The sequence below is a fragment of the Gobius niger genome (assembly GCF_951799975.1).
Source record: "Gobius niger genome assembly, chromosome: 21".
NCBI classification, from domain to species: domain Eukaryota; kingdom Metazoa; phylum Chordata; class Actinopteri; order Gobiiformes; family Gobiidae; genus Gobius; species Gobius niger.
In genome coordinates, this window is record NC_136872.1 from 27621899 (window position 1) to 27638538 (window position 16640).

General features: G+C 45.3%; 1 protein-coding gene across 1 annotated transcript; it reads left to right on the plus strand.

The window, feature by feature from the left end:
• Positions 1–4: 4 nt before the first annotated feature.
• LOC306981097 (protein NLRC3-like) lies at positions 5–10922 on the plus strand (the record flags this gene model as incomplete). Its single annotated transcript, XM_079580647.1, has 11 exons — positions 5–177; positions 2567–2662; positions 2945–3040; positions 4308–4403; positions 4512–4550; positions 4941–5036; positions 5254–5339; positions 5432–5928; positions 6164–7485; positions 7562–7735; positions 10745–10922. The coding sequence occupies 11 exons, from the start codon at positions 5–7 to the stop codon at positions 10920–10922; spliced, it is 2853 nt and encodes a 950-aa protein (XP_079436773.1).
• Between the last annotated feature and the right edge of the window lie 5718 nt (positions 10923–16640).

A 16640-nucleotide genomic window follows, 5' to 3' on the forward strand; every position in this document is an offset into this window, starting at 1 on the left:
CCTGATGAGGGTGCGAAAACACGAGCACATCACCCCCATCCTCCGTACACTGCACTGGCTCCCCATTCAGTCCCGCATACAATACAAGGTCCTCTTGCACACCCATCACTGTCTGCACGGTGTGGCCCCCACTTACCTCACCGAACTGCTCACACCACACACCTCAACCAGGACCCGGTCAGGCCAACAGCACCGTCTGGTCATGCCCAGGACACGGCTCGAAACCATGGGCGACAGGGCCTTTGAAGCCGCTGCTCCCTGCCTGTGGAACGCCCTCCCAGACCACCTCAGGGCCCCACAGACGGTGGACACATTTAAAAAAGGACTTAAAACCCACCTTTTTACTAAAGCTTATTTTAACAGCTAATGCTTTCGTTTTTTAGTCTTGTCTTTTAATATATGCTGTGTATATATGTTTTGTTTTTTAACTATGCTGTCCATTGTAGCACTTTGAGATTTGGTGTCAAATGTAAAGTGCATTATAAATAAAATTTATTATTATTATTATTATATTATTTAAATTGACAAAAAAGACAAAAATCCGGCAAAAAAGTGACAAAAATCCAGCAAAAAGTGAAAAAAATTCAACAAAAAAAGTGACAAAAATCCAGCAAAAAGTGAAAAAAATTCAACAAAAAAAGTGACAAAAATCCAGCAAAAAAAGACAAAAATCCAGCAAAAAATTGACAAAAATTCAGCAAAAAAGTGACAAAAATCCAGCAAAAAAAGTGACAAAAATTCAACAAAAAAAGACAAAAATCCAGCAAAAAATTGACAAAAATCCGGCAAAAAAATGACAAAAATCCAGCGAAAAAGTGAAAAAATCCATCAAAAAAGTGACAAAAGTGCCATAAAAAAAGTGACAAAAACACATAAGGGAAATATAAAGTGACGACAATGGCAAAGAGGACAGAATGCATTTGGTTTTGGCGGGTGGTAAGAGGTTGAGCAAACAATATTTATGTATAAATGAGTGAATGGATTTCATTTGGACCTTTGTAAAACATCATTGTTCATTCATGATGCCAGAGAACAGAAATGTGAAGGAAGTGTCCGGAGTGTGAAGATGTAAATATAAATATAATCCTCTCTGCAGCCTGTGCCTTAAGGGTTAAGTGTTTGTCTGTGGTGACAGAGGGCGGGGCTGTTCATGTGCCTCAGGTAAAGAGCGCTGTGAAGAATTCCTTTACTCCCCGCGTAATCCTCGCAGTGTCACAAATGTGCGGCTGAAGGGGAGATGACGGGACGGTCCTGTAATCTCCAAACCGAGCAGAAACCAGGGAGAGTCGGACAGAGGAGACGCTTCAGAGCCCACACTCAGGTGAGGCTTTGGAATCAGACAGAGCTACAGTTTACAGACTCATCACTGCATCATATACACAATAACATACACCAGAGCACATTATTATGAGTGCATTATTAGAGCTGTATCAGTGTAATGTGTGTAAATGCTTCTTATAAACAGAGCAAATATGTGTTAAAGTCAGTTAAAGGAGTGCCGTGAGGAAGCAGTCGAGCTGAGCCGCTCCCACTGCTTCCTGTTCGTCCAGTCACAGGTAAAAATAAACACAGTGTTCACTTGAATGAATTTGACAAGACATGGGTTAATGGAGGGTGAAAACTGGTAGAATCAACAAGACTAACTTTACTTTAACTCATGAAGATAAGTCACAATCACACACTGAGGTGACCCAGCAGAAATCAGGGGCTCTGCTAGTTAAGGACGTAACAAAAACCAAGATGTAAAATGGTAAAATAAAGTTGGAATTTATTAAAAGGAGTGTAAAAGGTAAACGAAGGAGTGACAAAAATAATCATAAGAACAAAGGCAATTTACAGTGTTTACAAAAAGGTTAACCAAAACAAAGTTAGTCAAACTAAACAGACAAAATCAGGCCTAACAAAACCAAACAAAGTCATGACTAGAGTGTCACTTGATTCCACGTCACTACATTATAGTGAACATCCCAAGAAGTGACACAAACTAAACACAACACACAGAACGAGTGTCTCTGAATACACAAAAGTTAACGTTAACAACGAAGAGACACAGAACACAAAATAGCATATTGCAGCCTCGAATGAGCCATGGTGGAGTCCTTTTATAGGAGTGGCTGGAACAGGTGGCTTTAACGAGCTCTCCAGGTGTTGAGCTGCTCCCCCAATCAGCAGCCAGGGCCCCAATGCACTCCACCAATCGCAGCCCAGGACCACAGCAGCAACTTTAAATGGGGGAAAAAGCAGGTTTAGGCCACACAAAAAAATATACAAAAAGGAGGGAACCTGGAGGCCTGGGGCCGTAACAGGCGGCCTTAGACACACCGCTGCTGATCCTACCAGTTATTAACCTTCATCTTTGTCTTGACTCAGCCCCAGGCCCAGACTCTGAGGAAATGGCAGAAAGAAAAGAAAAGTTCTCCTGCCCTCAGCCTCCAGAGGGCAGCACTGAGCCGCAGCTCTGTGGGACAAAGTGAGTTCAGTCGTTTCTTTTTTTAACTTACTGTGTGTTTTAAAATCTGAAAAAGGCAGAAACGAGTCTCTTAAATGGCTTTTTATCCACTCACAGATCTACAGCTTCAGTGTCCAACCTGTCCATGAAGAGTGACAGGTCTAAAGGAGGATGGATTGACTTCAGTCCTGAACCTGCTCCTGCAGACTCAGGGTAAGAAATAAACCTGTGGAGTCTAAAAATATGACAAAAATTTGACCCAAAAAATGACAAAAACTTGATGCAAAATGGACGAAAAAATGACCCAAAAAATGAAAAAAATGAGTCGAATACCTAACAAAAAAAATGATGGAAAAAAAAATCTGATGACGTGAGGAAAATGATCCTCTCGGTTCAGGCGGGAGTTAAGAGGTTAACCTCCTTCAAAGATCAATGTGTTTTAAAATAAAAAGGCAGAAGTCTCTAAAATAGGTTATTTCTCCTCTCCACTCACAGATCTACAGCTTCAGTGTCCAACCTGTCCATGAAGAGTGACAGGTCTAAAGGAGGATGGATCAACTTCAGTCCTGAACCTGCTCCTCCAGACTCACGGTAAGAAATAAACCTAATGTGGAGTCTATCCAGTGGTCAAAGCACTTCATTTTGTTCATTGAGTAAAAGTACAATTCTTCAACACATGGTGAAGTTGCCTCGACATGTTTCTCGTGTCTCCTCTGAATCAGCCCGAAATAAAAGCAACAAAAACAGAAAGTCATGAGTCTGACAAAGGCAGCGGAGGGACTGAGGCCCCACTGGGAAACACATACTCGTAATCTACAAAAAAGAACACATTTCCTTTGTATTTGAGTTTGTAAGTAAAAGAATATCAGCCAGAGCTTTATGGGACAAAGTGAGTTCAGACGTTTCTTATTGACTTTAACCCCGTAACTCCCACCTGAACCGAGCACATTTTCTCCAGTTTGGCTTTACCCCAATCCAAAAGCTTCTGGGAAAAAGGTGAGAAAATGGCAACAAAACTGAGATGAAAACAATGATGGAAATGTGACAATAAAGTGACGAAAAATTGATGAAAAAGTGGCAAAAATGTCGCAAAAATGTCAAAAGAAATTGACAAAAAATGTATGAAAAAATGACAAAATGTGACAAAAAAAAACAAAAAATTGATAAAAATCGCCGAAAAAAAGGAACAAAAAAATAACAAAAATGTGACCAAAATTTGACCCCCAAAAAAAACAAAATTCGATGGAAAAATGACAAGAAAATGACAAAAATGAGTTGAACACCCAACAAAAAAATGATGGGAAAAAAAATCTGATGACGTGAGGAAAATGATCCTCTCGGTTCAGGCGGGAGTTAAGAGGTTAACCTCCTTCAAAGATCAGTGTGTTTTAAAATAAAAAGGCAGAAGTCTCAGCCTCTCAATATCAGCCAGAGCTTTATGGGACAAAGTGAGTTCAGACGTTTCTTATTGACTTTAACCCCTTAACTCCCGCCTGAACCGAGCACATTTTCTCCAGTTTGGCTTTACCCCAATCCAAAAGCTTCTGAAAAAGAGCTGTGAAAATAGCAACAAAACTGAGACGAAAACAATGATGGAAATGTGACAAAAAAGTGAGAAAACGTTCACAAAAAAGTTACGAAAAATTGATTAAAAAATGACAAAAATGACAAAAAAATACAGAAATGTGACCAAAAAAATGACAAAAATGTGATAAAACTTTGACACAAAAATAGCAAAAATGTGACAAAAAATTGACAAAAAAGTACAAAAATGTGATTAAAAAAATTACAAAAAAAATACAAAATTGCGAAAAAATTTGACAAAAAAAAAAAAGTTATTTTTCCTCTCCACTCACAGATCTACAGCTTCAGTGTCCAACCTGTCCATGAAGAGTGACAGGTCTAAAGGAGGATGGATTGACTTCAGTCCTGAACCTGCTCCTCCAGACTCAGGGTAAGAAATAAACCTAATGTGGAGTCTAACCAGTGGTCAAAGCACTTTGTTACTGGTGCTGTCGGTACTGTTGTGTCTCATCCTTCGGTCTCTCTCTCTTCTGCACAGAGCGCTGGGATCAGGAGAGGGAGAGACCAAAGAGCAGAGGTAAGGTGAACTCCTGCACAGAGGGATATACTGTGGAAATAGGAGACACTGAGCTCCAGAAATGCTTTATCTGAATCACAAGCTGCAAAACAAAGCGTATTATATGAAAATCCACCAGATATTTAGACCAAAAACCTGCTCATAAGATCATAGAATGAGTCGTGAGGCGGGCCACAGGGGAACAGATACAGAAAGAAAAGGTAATCTAGAAATAAGAACAACTTTCCCTTGATTTTAGTGGATATGTAAAAGAAAATCAGCCACAGCTCTATGGGACAAAGTGAGTTCAGTCGGTTCTTGAGCAAAACCACCTTCAAAGATCAATGTGTTTTAAAATAAAGAGGCAGAAACAAGTCTCTAAAATAGGTTATTTCTCCTCTCCACTCACAGATCTACAGCTTCAGTCTCCAACCTGTCCATGAAGAGTGACAGGTCTAAAGGAGGATGGATTAACTTCAGTCCTGAACCTGCTCCTCCAGACTCAGGGTAAGAAATAGCCCTAATGTGGAGTCTCCACAGCTAAGACAGAAGTGTCAAAGCACTTCATTGTATTCATTCAGTAAAGGTTTGTTGGATAAACAATACATAACTTTATTTATATAGCCTGTTTCAACAACTCAGTGTCTAAAGAATGTAGAACCTCTTGGCCGTCAGACAAATGTGGTGTTAAAGACGTGCTCAGTGCTGTGTGTTTGTGTCACAGAGAAACAGAGTCAGAGCAGGACGCCTGGCCTCAGTGTGGAGACACAGGCAACAGTCCTGATCAGGGGGTTCAAGGCCCTGCACCAGGTGAGTCTGCTCAGTCTGAGACTCATCAACTACAGCAGGGAATAAGAGACCTGTTCATCAACATTAACAGGTGTCTCCTCCTCTGTGTCCAGGTGAAGGTCTCCACAAGGTTCTGAAGGACCATAAGCAGAGCCTGAGCAGCAGATGTGAGAGTGTGACAGAGGGAAGTGAAGAATCAGGAGATAGAACTCTTCTGAACAGCATCTTCACTGAGCTGTACATCACAGAGGGCCTCAGTGAAGAGGCCAGAGCCCAACCTGAGGAGAGGAGTCTGGAGACACAGTCCAAGAAGAAGCAGGTCCAGGAGATCACCATCAGGTGCCAGGACATCTTTAAAGCTCTGCCCCCTGAGCAGCAGCAGGGGGCGCTGCAGCAGGGCTCCATCAGAGCCGTGCTGACTGTGGGCGTGGCTGGAGTGGGGAAGACCTTCTCAGTCCTGAAGTTCTGTCTGGACTGGGCCCAGGGCTCAGAGAACCAGGAGCTGCAGCTGGTGGTGCCACTGTCCTTCAGAGAGATGAACCTGGTCAGAAGGGGGCGCTACAGTCTGATGGAGCTGATCCAAGTGTTCCATCCAGCGCTGGATCCACAGGTCACTCTCATTTAGAGAAAGCTTTACCTTTCACATCATATATTTCAAAGTCTCAAACACTTTTGAAATGACTCCTGGCTCTCAGGGCGTTTGTTAGTTCAGTCTGTGTTCACATTCACTGTAAACCCTGCAGTCCCTCACACTGGAGCTCCACCACTCACTGGTTTAAAGTGAGGGTTGAAGGAAAGTGGTGTAAAGTCATGGATGTTAAATGTTGTGTTTCTCTGCCCCACAGACGCTCACAGCCCACACTCTGTCCGTCTGTAAACTCCTGTTCATCTTTGACGGCCTCGACGAGAGCAGACTGTCTCTGGACTTCAGCTGTGAGCTCATCTCTGAGGTCACACAGAGGTCAGAGGTGGGCGTACTGTTGGTGAACCTCATCAGAGGCGCTCTGCTTCCTCACGCCCTTATATGGATCACCTCCCGCCCAGCGGCGGCCCATCAGATCCCAGCGCGGTGCGTGCACAGGGTCACGGAGGTCAGGGGCTTCATCACTGACCCACAGAAGGAGCAGTACTTCAGGAAGAGGTTCTCAGATGAAGAGCAGCTTCAAACAGTCCTGTCCCACCTCAGAACCTCCCGCAGCCTCCACAACATGAGCCAGATCCCAGTCTTCTGCTGGATCACCTCCACAGTCCTGGACCACGTGTTGAGAAGCCATCAGAGCGGACCACTGCCCCAGACCCTCACAGACATGTACGCACACTTCCTGTTGGTGCAGACGCACAGGAAGAGGAAGTACAAACAGACACAAACAGAGGTCAGGTCTGAGACCTGGGGGCTGACAGAGGCCGACACAGAGCTGCTCCTGAAGCTGGGGAGACTGGCCTTTGAGCATCTGCAGACAGGAAACATCATGTTCTACCAAGAAGACCTGGAGCAGGTGGGTCTGGACCTGAGCGAGGCCTCGGTCTACTCCGGACTCTGCACTGAGATCTTCAAACGAGAGAGTGTCTTCAACCAGTCGGTCTACTGCTTCATCCACCTGAGCGTGCAGGAGTTTCTGGCAGCCGTTTACCTTCACCACTGCTTTCAGAACAACCAGGAGGTGGTCAGTGAGTTTCTTGGGGAAATCAAAGGAACAGTCTCAAGACCAAGTCAAAGTGAGTTCTTCAGAAAATCTGTAGAAAAGTCCCTGCAGAGTCCAAACGGCCACCTGGACCTGTTTGTGCGGTTCCTTCATGGCCTCAGTCTGGAGTCCAACCACAGACTTTTAGGAGCTCTGCTGAGTCCAATCCACCAATCAGAAATCACAGAAGTCATTAAAAAACTTAAAAAGATGAACACAGAGAAAATCTCTCCCGACAGAAGCATCAACATCTTCCACTGTCTGATGGAGCTGAAGGACCAGTCTGTGCAGCAGCAGATCCAGGACTTACTGAAGTCTGGAGGTGGATCTAAGGAGAAACTGTCTGAGATCCAGTGCTCGGCTCTGGCCTACATGCTGCAGATGTCAGAGCAGGTCCTGGAGGAGCTGGACCTAAACAAATACAACACGTCTCCTCAGGGTAAACAGAGACTGATCCCAGCAGTGAGGAACTGCAGGAAGGCTGTGTGAGTCCTCAGTCACAGACAGAAGCTTCACAGACCTGTTAGAATCACTCACATGTCGCTCTAACATCTGTTACAGGTTTAGTTACTGTTTCCTCTCAGATCTTCACTGTGAAGTGGTGGCGTCAGCGCTGAGCTCCAGCCCCTCCCATCTCAGAGAGCTGGATCTGACCCGTAATACCCTGAGTGACTCCTCAGTGTCTGTGCTGTGTGCAGGTCTGAAGAGTCCTCACTGTCAGCTCTCCTATCTCAGGTCAGTGCAGGTCTGAAGAGTCCTCACTGTCAGCTCTCCTCTCTCAGGTCAGTGCAGGTCTGAAGAGTCCTCACTGTCAGCTCTCCTCTCTCAGGTCAGTGTCAGGTCTGTGACGGCTCTCGCTCGTCCATCCTCCACTCTCCTCATCCTTTAATCACTGAGTGATGGGACGATTTATGCAAGGCTAGATTTGAAGACTAGGTCCAGCTCTCGGAGGTAGTGGCCCAATAATTAACATGAGACATTGGGTTCTTTTGGTGATGGTACCATCTATGTATTGGTGATATAAAGCATAAATAACAAAAGAAGTAATACCCAATATGTACAATCTGCAGAGTAAATAATATATTTACACCCCAACAAAATATAAAGGAAAGAAAGGAAACCAGAGTTCGTTCCCACAACGTGGGTGACAGGTAGTGACTGACTCTGAGCCACACACACAACAAGCGGCGCGCTGGCTCGCGCATAGAGTGTGTTCAGTTCGTTTATGCTGCTGCGATTAGCAGAGTTTAGTTGCGCAGCAAGAGTCCAAAACGCAGGTGTGTGTGGAGTGAGAGGGTGGGGTGAACAGGCTGTCCACAGCCTCCTACCCCAACTGGGAGATGTAGAGGTTCTTCCGCTCCAAGGCTAGGAACATTAGCTCGCCATCGGATCCTTGGTTAGCACAGCAGGTAAACCTGGCCTATACAACGTGAACAGGACCATGTCAGTATAAATCATAAATCACTAGCTAGTTACTATCATAACTCATTCATGTGTACACAAAAATCATAATCATTCCCAAATCATTCCATTTAAAGCGATAGAATAAATAGGAAAACCCCATACTACTCACTGTAAACATTGGCTAAATGCATCGATCAACCAGATTTTCTTGACACTCTCACATTTATACTCAACCATACAACCGGAGTACAAAAATGAAAGATACCAGCGCTGCATTCACATATTTTGGAGGCTAGATGCTACGTAGCCAGTCCGTAGTGTTTATACCGGAGCTAAGGCTAAATGCTAATAGCAAAACTAACACTCACCAAGACCCGTTATATTTCCGGCATGAAGTGATCAACCGGCTCCTACTCCCAAGGTAAACGAGGACTACAGGAGTACAACAACCGAGTAAGCACCCGAACATAGAAGCAACTTAAGAACGAAAGTAAGCGGCTCAAGAGACTGACCTGTGGCAGCTGCTCGCTGTGCGTCCCACACCCTACTGAATGGGAACAGCCCCAACAGCTTGTAAGGGGTGCTACTGCTACGCGATTGGTTGGCTACGGTCACGTGAGAGGCGTAAGGTCATGACCCGAGTGACGCAAAGACGCTCCTACAGACTAGTTATTATTTATTTTATTTAATAACCGGGCGGTTTTTACCCGGGTTACATAACCGTTCTCTGAGAGTGAAGTAAAGTGTAGGAGATCATGTTTGAAAAATGACAGCATTTACCCCCGACCTCTGAGTCCTGCTCCAAACCAGAGTCTCAGATGTTCAGCTCTAGCTACAGAAACTCCTCTGAGTTTACTCTGGACTTAATCACTTCATTTATTCTTTATTCAGATTGTGGAAGTGTGGTTTGTCAGAGATCAGCTGTTCCTCTCTGGCCTCAGCTCTGAAGTCCAACCCCTCACATCTCACTGAGCTGGAGCTGAGTTATAACAAACTGTCTGACTCAGGAGTGTCTCATCTGTGTGGTTTTCTGCAAAAACCACACTGTCGCCTGCATATTCTCAGGTCAGTTCACTGTCTCTGTCAGGGCTCAAGACAAAAATAATTAATTTCCAGAAGAATAAAAACTTAGAAGTTTTATCCATAGACTTTTAGAAAATATCAACACATTGAGTACCAAAAAGAAAAAAGGGTGTTTTTACATTGTCTTTTTTTTTGTTTTATTACAAAACGAGACAGTCTTAGCCTGGCCTGAGTCAGACTGATCCTCATGTTCACAGATTCATGGGGGAAACAGTCTGGAATTGTGTGATTTGAATCTCGCTGACTCCGGCAAAACCAAGACGAGCCAATCAGAGCGCGGGAGCTCTGTGTGTCGTCTTCTGTGCTCGGATTTACCATCAAACTCCTCCGGCCGTGACCAAAACAGTGAAGATGGCGACACAACAGTTCATCGTGTGTTTTCAAAGCCCCGCCCAGCGGCCCCGCCCAGTGGCCCTGCAGCAGCTCAGTGTCAGACAGAGGAGGGAGAGCAGAGGGATCTCCTGCACAGAACATCTCCTCACCTTGTGCTTCAGATCGCTCTTTAGTTTTTTATCCGTCAGCCTCATAATCACAGACCAATGAGGTCGACAAGCCGACAGTTTATGATCTAAACATAAACCTTGTGTCAGACGCGAGCGCTGTTTACTGCGAGTCACCACCGCGTCCTCGGCAACGTGTTTTTGTAACAATATTTCAGCTCCATGTTCTCTTCAAACAACGTGAAACTCAGGCCCAGACATTCTCAATAGTCCATGTTCTTTTCTTGAAGAGTGAAGAGTGAAATGAGGGAGACAGTTGTGTTTCATAAAACACACAATATTTGATCAAACTAGCCTCTGTTTAGCTTAGGATTTCTGAGGAACCGAGACACGTAGAATGAAAGTGTTTCCACCTCGTGAGAGCTGAGAGTCTCAGCTTTCAAACGAGCCACAGCCTGTGTCCATAACTATAACACAGAATACACTGTGGTGCTACAAATATCAGGAAAAATGGTCTGGATTGTTGGCACTCAATGTGTTAAATGTCATTTTAAAAACAATCGCAAAATAAATGAAATATTTTCATCTATTTATGCTTTTTATACATTAAGATTTGTATATTGTTCAAACTATATTTTAGAAAGTTTTAGAAAAGAATTAGACTTTAAACAATTTGTGGAAATGTTTGTTTTAAATTATTAACTCTTCAGTTTAAATTCATGACTTTTATTATTCAAGATGTGTCTTTGTGTTTGTTTAATCTGTTTTATCTCTGGACTTTAAGAACTTTATTCATTTATGTATTTATTTTATTCAGATTGGAGTTCTGTGGTTTGTCAGAGATCAGCTGTTCCTCTCTGGCCTCAGCTCTGAAGTCCAACCCCTCACATCTCACTGAGCTGCACCTGTGGGGTAACATTCTGAGTGAGTCAGACGTGATGGAGCTCCAGGTCCTCAAACAGAGCCCTGACTGTCGACTGGAGACACTGAGGTGAGTCCAGACTTTATCAGACTGTTCTGAACCTGGAACATTTTCTAAAAACACTGAGGCTGTTGGAGTTTGTTTTAAAGAGTTTTTAATCTTAAATCCATTCTATCATTAAAGGTTATTTATGAAGATCAAGTGTTAACCATGTTACTACTTTATAAGGCCGGGCCTCGCTAGTTTCCACATTTGATATTCTGAGATTATGAGTTATTACAAAGAAATGTCCAGTATAGTCCCTATAACCCGTCACTCAGTATAGCTGTAGACCCGCACTAAGTAGACCAGTGGTTCACAACCCATTCCAAAAACTATGGCCACTACAAATGAGTAAAATAATGAATGCTAAAAATTATTTCAGACAAACTACAATTGGAGTGTTTGATGCACAAGTACTCTTTTATTATATTTGAGGATTGTTACTCATGACCCTTTGACCAGACAAAGCTCTGAGCCTCTGCAATCCCAGAACCGCTGTAACCAGCACCAGCAGAATGAGCGACTACATCGACAATATGTTCGCTAAACTCAATATTTATGGATAAATATTAGGGGTTCAGCTCTCACGGTTCGGTTCACGCTGCAGGACCCGCGGTTTGGTGCATTACGGTGCAAGTGCAATCAAAAAAATAATAAGTTGTTTTTTAAATGAAATATAATGATCGTTGTTAGACAGAATTTATAACCTTAGAACACAATTGGCAATGCTTCCAAAGCTGCTTTATAATAAAATGTACCTCTGGGCTCACAATACGTGAAAGCAAAATAGAAAAAAAATGGTCCAGCAGCAAAGGAAAAAAAAAGGAAAAAAACCTGTGCAGTGCAGGCCATGCGCTCGTTAAGCGGTGGTTTCAGTTTCGCTTTCCGCACATCCCTACTCGCGATTGCGTTATTTATGTATATTATTATATAGTATAGATGAAAAACAGACCTGGAGTGAGTTTAGTTTCAATAATCATCACATTCAGTTTATCTCCGTCTTCCTCAGTCACACCAGCCCACACTCCGATACACGGGAGATTTAACTGTTTAAAAGACTTTATTATTTTTCATTGTCGTTCCACATGAACTATCGTGAATAATAATAAGTTGTAATAAATAATTCCTGATTTCTGCTTCTCCACAGCTGGGGGTTTAAATAATGATGTTCAGCAGCTCCAGATCCGACGCCTCAGTCTGAGTCCAGGAGAATAAACAGAAGGATCCAGGATCACGGCTCAGAGGAACAGGTCTGAGCTCCATCAAGAACCTGGAGACAAAGAGAGAGAAGAAAGTGAAGTCCTTCAGACTCTCCAGGCGTCTGATCCTGGAGCTTTGATCTGCTTGACTTATTGATATTATTACATTGATCTGATATTATGATCTGATGAAGAACAGTTTGTTCAGATCAGATGGAAACTCTCTGAAGAAGCACAGTCTGACCTTCAGTCTTGTTGTAAACTTTGTCCCTTGAGTGAAATAAAGTCCTTCATGACTTCAGACGACGTCCTGGTGTCGTTTCATCATAAATGTTTCCATCGTCTTGTTCCTTCCTTGTCTTTAATGTATTTGAGATTGTAAAGTTTGTCCTGCAGTGTGAGGCCTGTCACTTTCATCTTTTAGGTTTATATGAGTCGCAGCAGCTCAAATATAAGTCTTTGAAGGACATTTTAATGAGCACAGAATGTCTTTGTGCCACTAAACGCTCCAGTAGGGGGCGGTATTGGGAAACAAAGATTATAAATCAGGCTGGGAACAAGACATCAAAGAATCCCTTGAACAAAAGAAAACATGTCAACACGTGTAATAATAATAATCGGTTTATATCGCGCTTTTCTGGACACTCAAAGACTCTTTACTTTGCACTTTTCATTCACTCCATACTCCATAAAGCTACTGTTGTGGCCACAGCTGCCCTGGGGTAGACTGACGGAAGCGAGGCAACCAGTCTGCGCCATCGGCCCCTCCGACCACTCACTCACTCACTCACTCACTCACTCACTCACTCACTCACAAGGCTGTGGGAACCCAGGGTGCTGAGGGGGCTGCAGCACCCCCTGGTGGATAGTTTGGGAACTGCAGGCAATTAAAAAAAAACATTTGGAAACTGGTGAAAAATTGGGAACATTTTGGAAAAATTTGTGAAATAATTGAAAGAAATTGGCCTTTTTGTCGTTAATAATAACTACATTTTCTTTTTATTTATTACATTTTATTTGTATAGCGCTTTTCAAGACACTAAAAGACACACAATAATAAAATCAGACTTAAAAACAGCACATTCAAACTACAGGGCAGTTACTGGACATTTAAAAACCTTTTAAACTCTAGAGCAAATCCTTGTGTGTGACGTTCCTGATCTGAGTTTCTCTGATGGCCTGGATCTCTGTCATGGACGTCTCTGAGTCCTGAGTCTCTGTCTCTGACGTCTCTGAGTCCTGGGTCTCTGTCTTGGACGTCTCTGAGTCCTGGGTCTCTGTCATGGACGTCTCTGAGTCCTGGGTCTCTGTCTCTGACGTCTCTGAGTCCTGAGTCTCTGTCTCTGACGTCTCTGATGACCTGAGTCTCTGTCTTGGACGTCTCTGAGTCCTGGGTCTCTGTCATGGACGTCTCTGAGTCCTGGGTCTCTGTAATGGACGTCTCTGATGGCCTGAGTCTCTGTCATGGACGTCTCTGATGGCCTGAGTCTCTGTCATGGACGTCTCTGATGGCCTGAGTCTCTGTCTTGGACGTCTCTGATGGCCTGAGTCTCTGTCTCGGACGTCTCTGATGGCCTGAGTCTCTGTCTCTGACGTCTCTGATGGCCTGAGTCTCTGTCATGGACGTCTCTGATGACCTGGGTCTCTGTCTTGGACGTCTCTGATGGCCTGAGTCTCTGTCATGGACGTCTCTGATGGCCTGAGTCTCTGTCATGGACGTCTCTGAGTCCTGAGTCTCTGTCTCGGACGTCTCTGATGGCCTGAGTCTCTGTCATGGACGTCTCTGAGTCCTGGGTCTCTGTCTTGGACGTCTCTGATGGCCTGAGTCTCTGTCTTGGACGTCTCTGAGTCCTGAGTCTCTGTCATGGACGTCTCTGAGTCCTGGGTCTCTGTCTCTGACGTCTCTGAGTCCTAAGTCTCTGTCATGGACGTCTCTGAGTCCTGGGTCTCTGTCTCTGACGTCTCTGAGTCCTGGGTCTCTGTCATGGACGTCTCTGAGTCCTGAGTCTCTGTCTTGGACGTCTCTGAGTCCTGGGTCTCTGTCTCGGACGTCTCTGAGTCCTGAGTCTCTGTCTCTGACGTCTCTGAGTCCTGGGTCTCTGTCTTGGACGTCTCTGAGTCCTGAGTCTCTGTCATGGACGTCTCTGAGTCCTGGGTCTCTGTCTTTGACGTCTCTGAGTCCTGGGTCTCTGTCTCGGACGTCTCTGAGTCCTGAGTCTCTGTCTCTGACGTCTCTGAGTCCTGGGTCTCTGTCTTGGACGTCTCTGAGTCCTGAGTCTCTGTCATGGACGTCTCTGAGTCCTGAGTCTCTGTCTTTGACGTCTCTGAGTCCTGAGTCTCTGTCTTTGACGTCTCTGAGTCCTGGGTCTCTGTCATGGACGTCTCTGAGTCCTGAGTCTCTGTCTTGGACGTCTCTGAGTCCTGGGTCTCTGTCTTGGACGTGTCTGATGGCCTGAGTCTCTGTCATGGACGTCTCTGATGGCCTGAGTCTCTGTCTCGGACGTCTCTGATGGCCTGAGTCTCTGTCTCTGACGTCTCTGAGTCCTGAGTCTCTGTCTTGGACGTCTCTGAGTCCTGGGTCTCTGTCTTGGACGTCTCTGATGGCCTGAGTCTCTGTCTCGGACGTCTCTGATGGCCTGAGTCTCTGTCTCGGACGTCTCTGATGGCCTGAGTCTCTGTCTCGGACGTCTCTGATGGCCTGAGTCTCTGTCTCTGACGTCTCTGAGTCCTGAGTCTCTGTCTCTGACGTCTCTGATGGCCTGGGTCTCTGTCATGGACGTCTCTGAGTCCTGAGTCTCTGTCATGGACGTCTCTGATGGCCTGAGTCTCTGTCATGGACGTCTCTGATGGCCTGAGTCTCTGTCATGGACGTCTCTGATGGCCTGAGTCTCTGTCTTGGACGTCTCTGATGGCCTGAGTCTCTGTCATGGACGTCTCTGATGGCCTGAGTCTCTGTCTCTGACGTCTCTGATGGCCTGAGTCTCTGTCTTGGACGTCTCTGATGGCCTGAGTCTCTGTCTTGGACGTCTCTGATGGCCTGAGTCTCTGTCTCTGACGTCTCTGATGGCCTGAGTCTCTGTCTCTGACGTCTCTGATGGCCTGAGTCTCTGTCTCGGACGTCTCTGAGTCCTGGGTCTCTGTCATGGACGTCTCTGATGGCCTAAGTCTCTGTCTTGGACGTCTCTGAGTCCTGGGTCTCTGTCTCTGACGTCTCTGAGTCCTGAGTCTCTGTCATGGACGTCTCTGATGGCCTGAGTCTCTGTCTCTGACGTCTCTGATGGCCTGAGTCTCTGTCATGGACGTCTCTGAGTCCTGGGTCTCTGTCATGGACGTCTCTGATGGCCTGAGTCTCTGTCTCTGACGTCTCTGATGGCCTGAGTCTCTGTCATGGACGTCTCTGATGGCCTGAGTCTCTGTCTCGGACGTCTCTGATGGCCTGAGTCTCTGTCTTGGACGTCTCTGAGTCCTGGGTCTCTGTCATGGACGTCTCTGATGACCTGAGTCTCTGTCTCTGACGTCTCTGATGGCCTGAGTCTCTGTCATGGACGTCTCTGAGTCCGGAGTCTCTGTCTTGGACGTCTCTGAGTCCTGAGTCTCTGTCTCTGACGTCTCTGATGACCTGAGTCTCTGTCATGGACGTCTCTGAGTCCTGGGTCTCTGTCTTGGACGTCTCTGATGGCCTGAGTCTCTGTCTCTGACGTCTCTGATGGCCTGAGTCTCTGTCATGGACGTCTCTGATGGCCTGAGTCTCTGTCTCGGACGTCTCTGATGGCCTGAGTCTCTGTCTCTGACGTCTCTGAGTCCTGGGTCTCTGTCTTGGACGTCTCTGAGTCCTGGGTCTCTGTCTTGGACGTCTCTGAGTCCTGAGTCTCTGTCTTGGACGTCTCTGAGTCCTGGGTGTTTCTCCTACAGCCTCATGTTTCCATAGTGATGAAGGTCGGGGAGGGTCAATGTATTAGTGTCTCTGAGGAACACAGAGTTATTTAGATTTAGTTTCTCCTGAAGGACACGGAGCTTCATCACAGAAGTCTCACACATCCAGGAAACTACGTCACATCTTCATTAGTTTATTTCCTAATTTTCCAGTAATTTCTGATCTTTTTTCTCTGGTCTCATGAGGCTTTTCTGTCATGTTATTAGACACAGTTTCATATAAAAGACTCACATGTGTCGTGTTTTATCTGGTGTTTTATCTCGGGTAAAAATCACTGGTGTTTGTGACGGGTTATGGATCTGAGTGATCGAGTTCTAAGGGTTAAAGAGGTGGGTTTGAGTTTGTTCTTGAAGGTGGGGAGGTCGGAGGTTTGGGCAGGAGGTCGGAGGTTTGAGGAGCGGAGGGATCCAGATGGAGTGTGATGGTGGAGGAGGTCGGTGTTGGAGGAGGAGGTCGGAGGAGGTCGGTGTTAGAGGAGCAGAGGGATCCAGATGGAGTGTGGTGGTGGAGGAGGCCAGTGAGGTCTGGAGGGGCCACATTATGGAGGCCTTTGAAAGCGATGAGGAGGACCTTTGATCTGTTGAGGGACGGGGAGCCAGCGGAGGTCCTGAAGGAC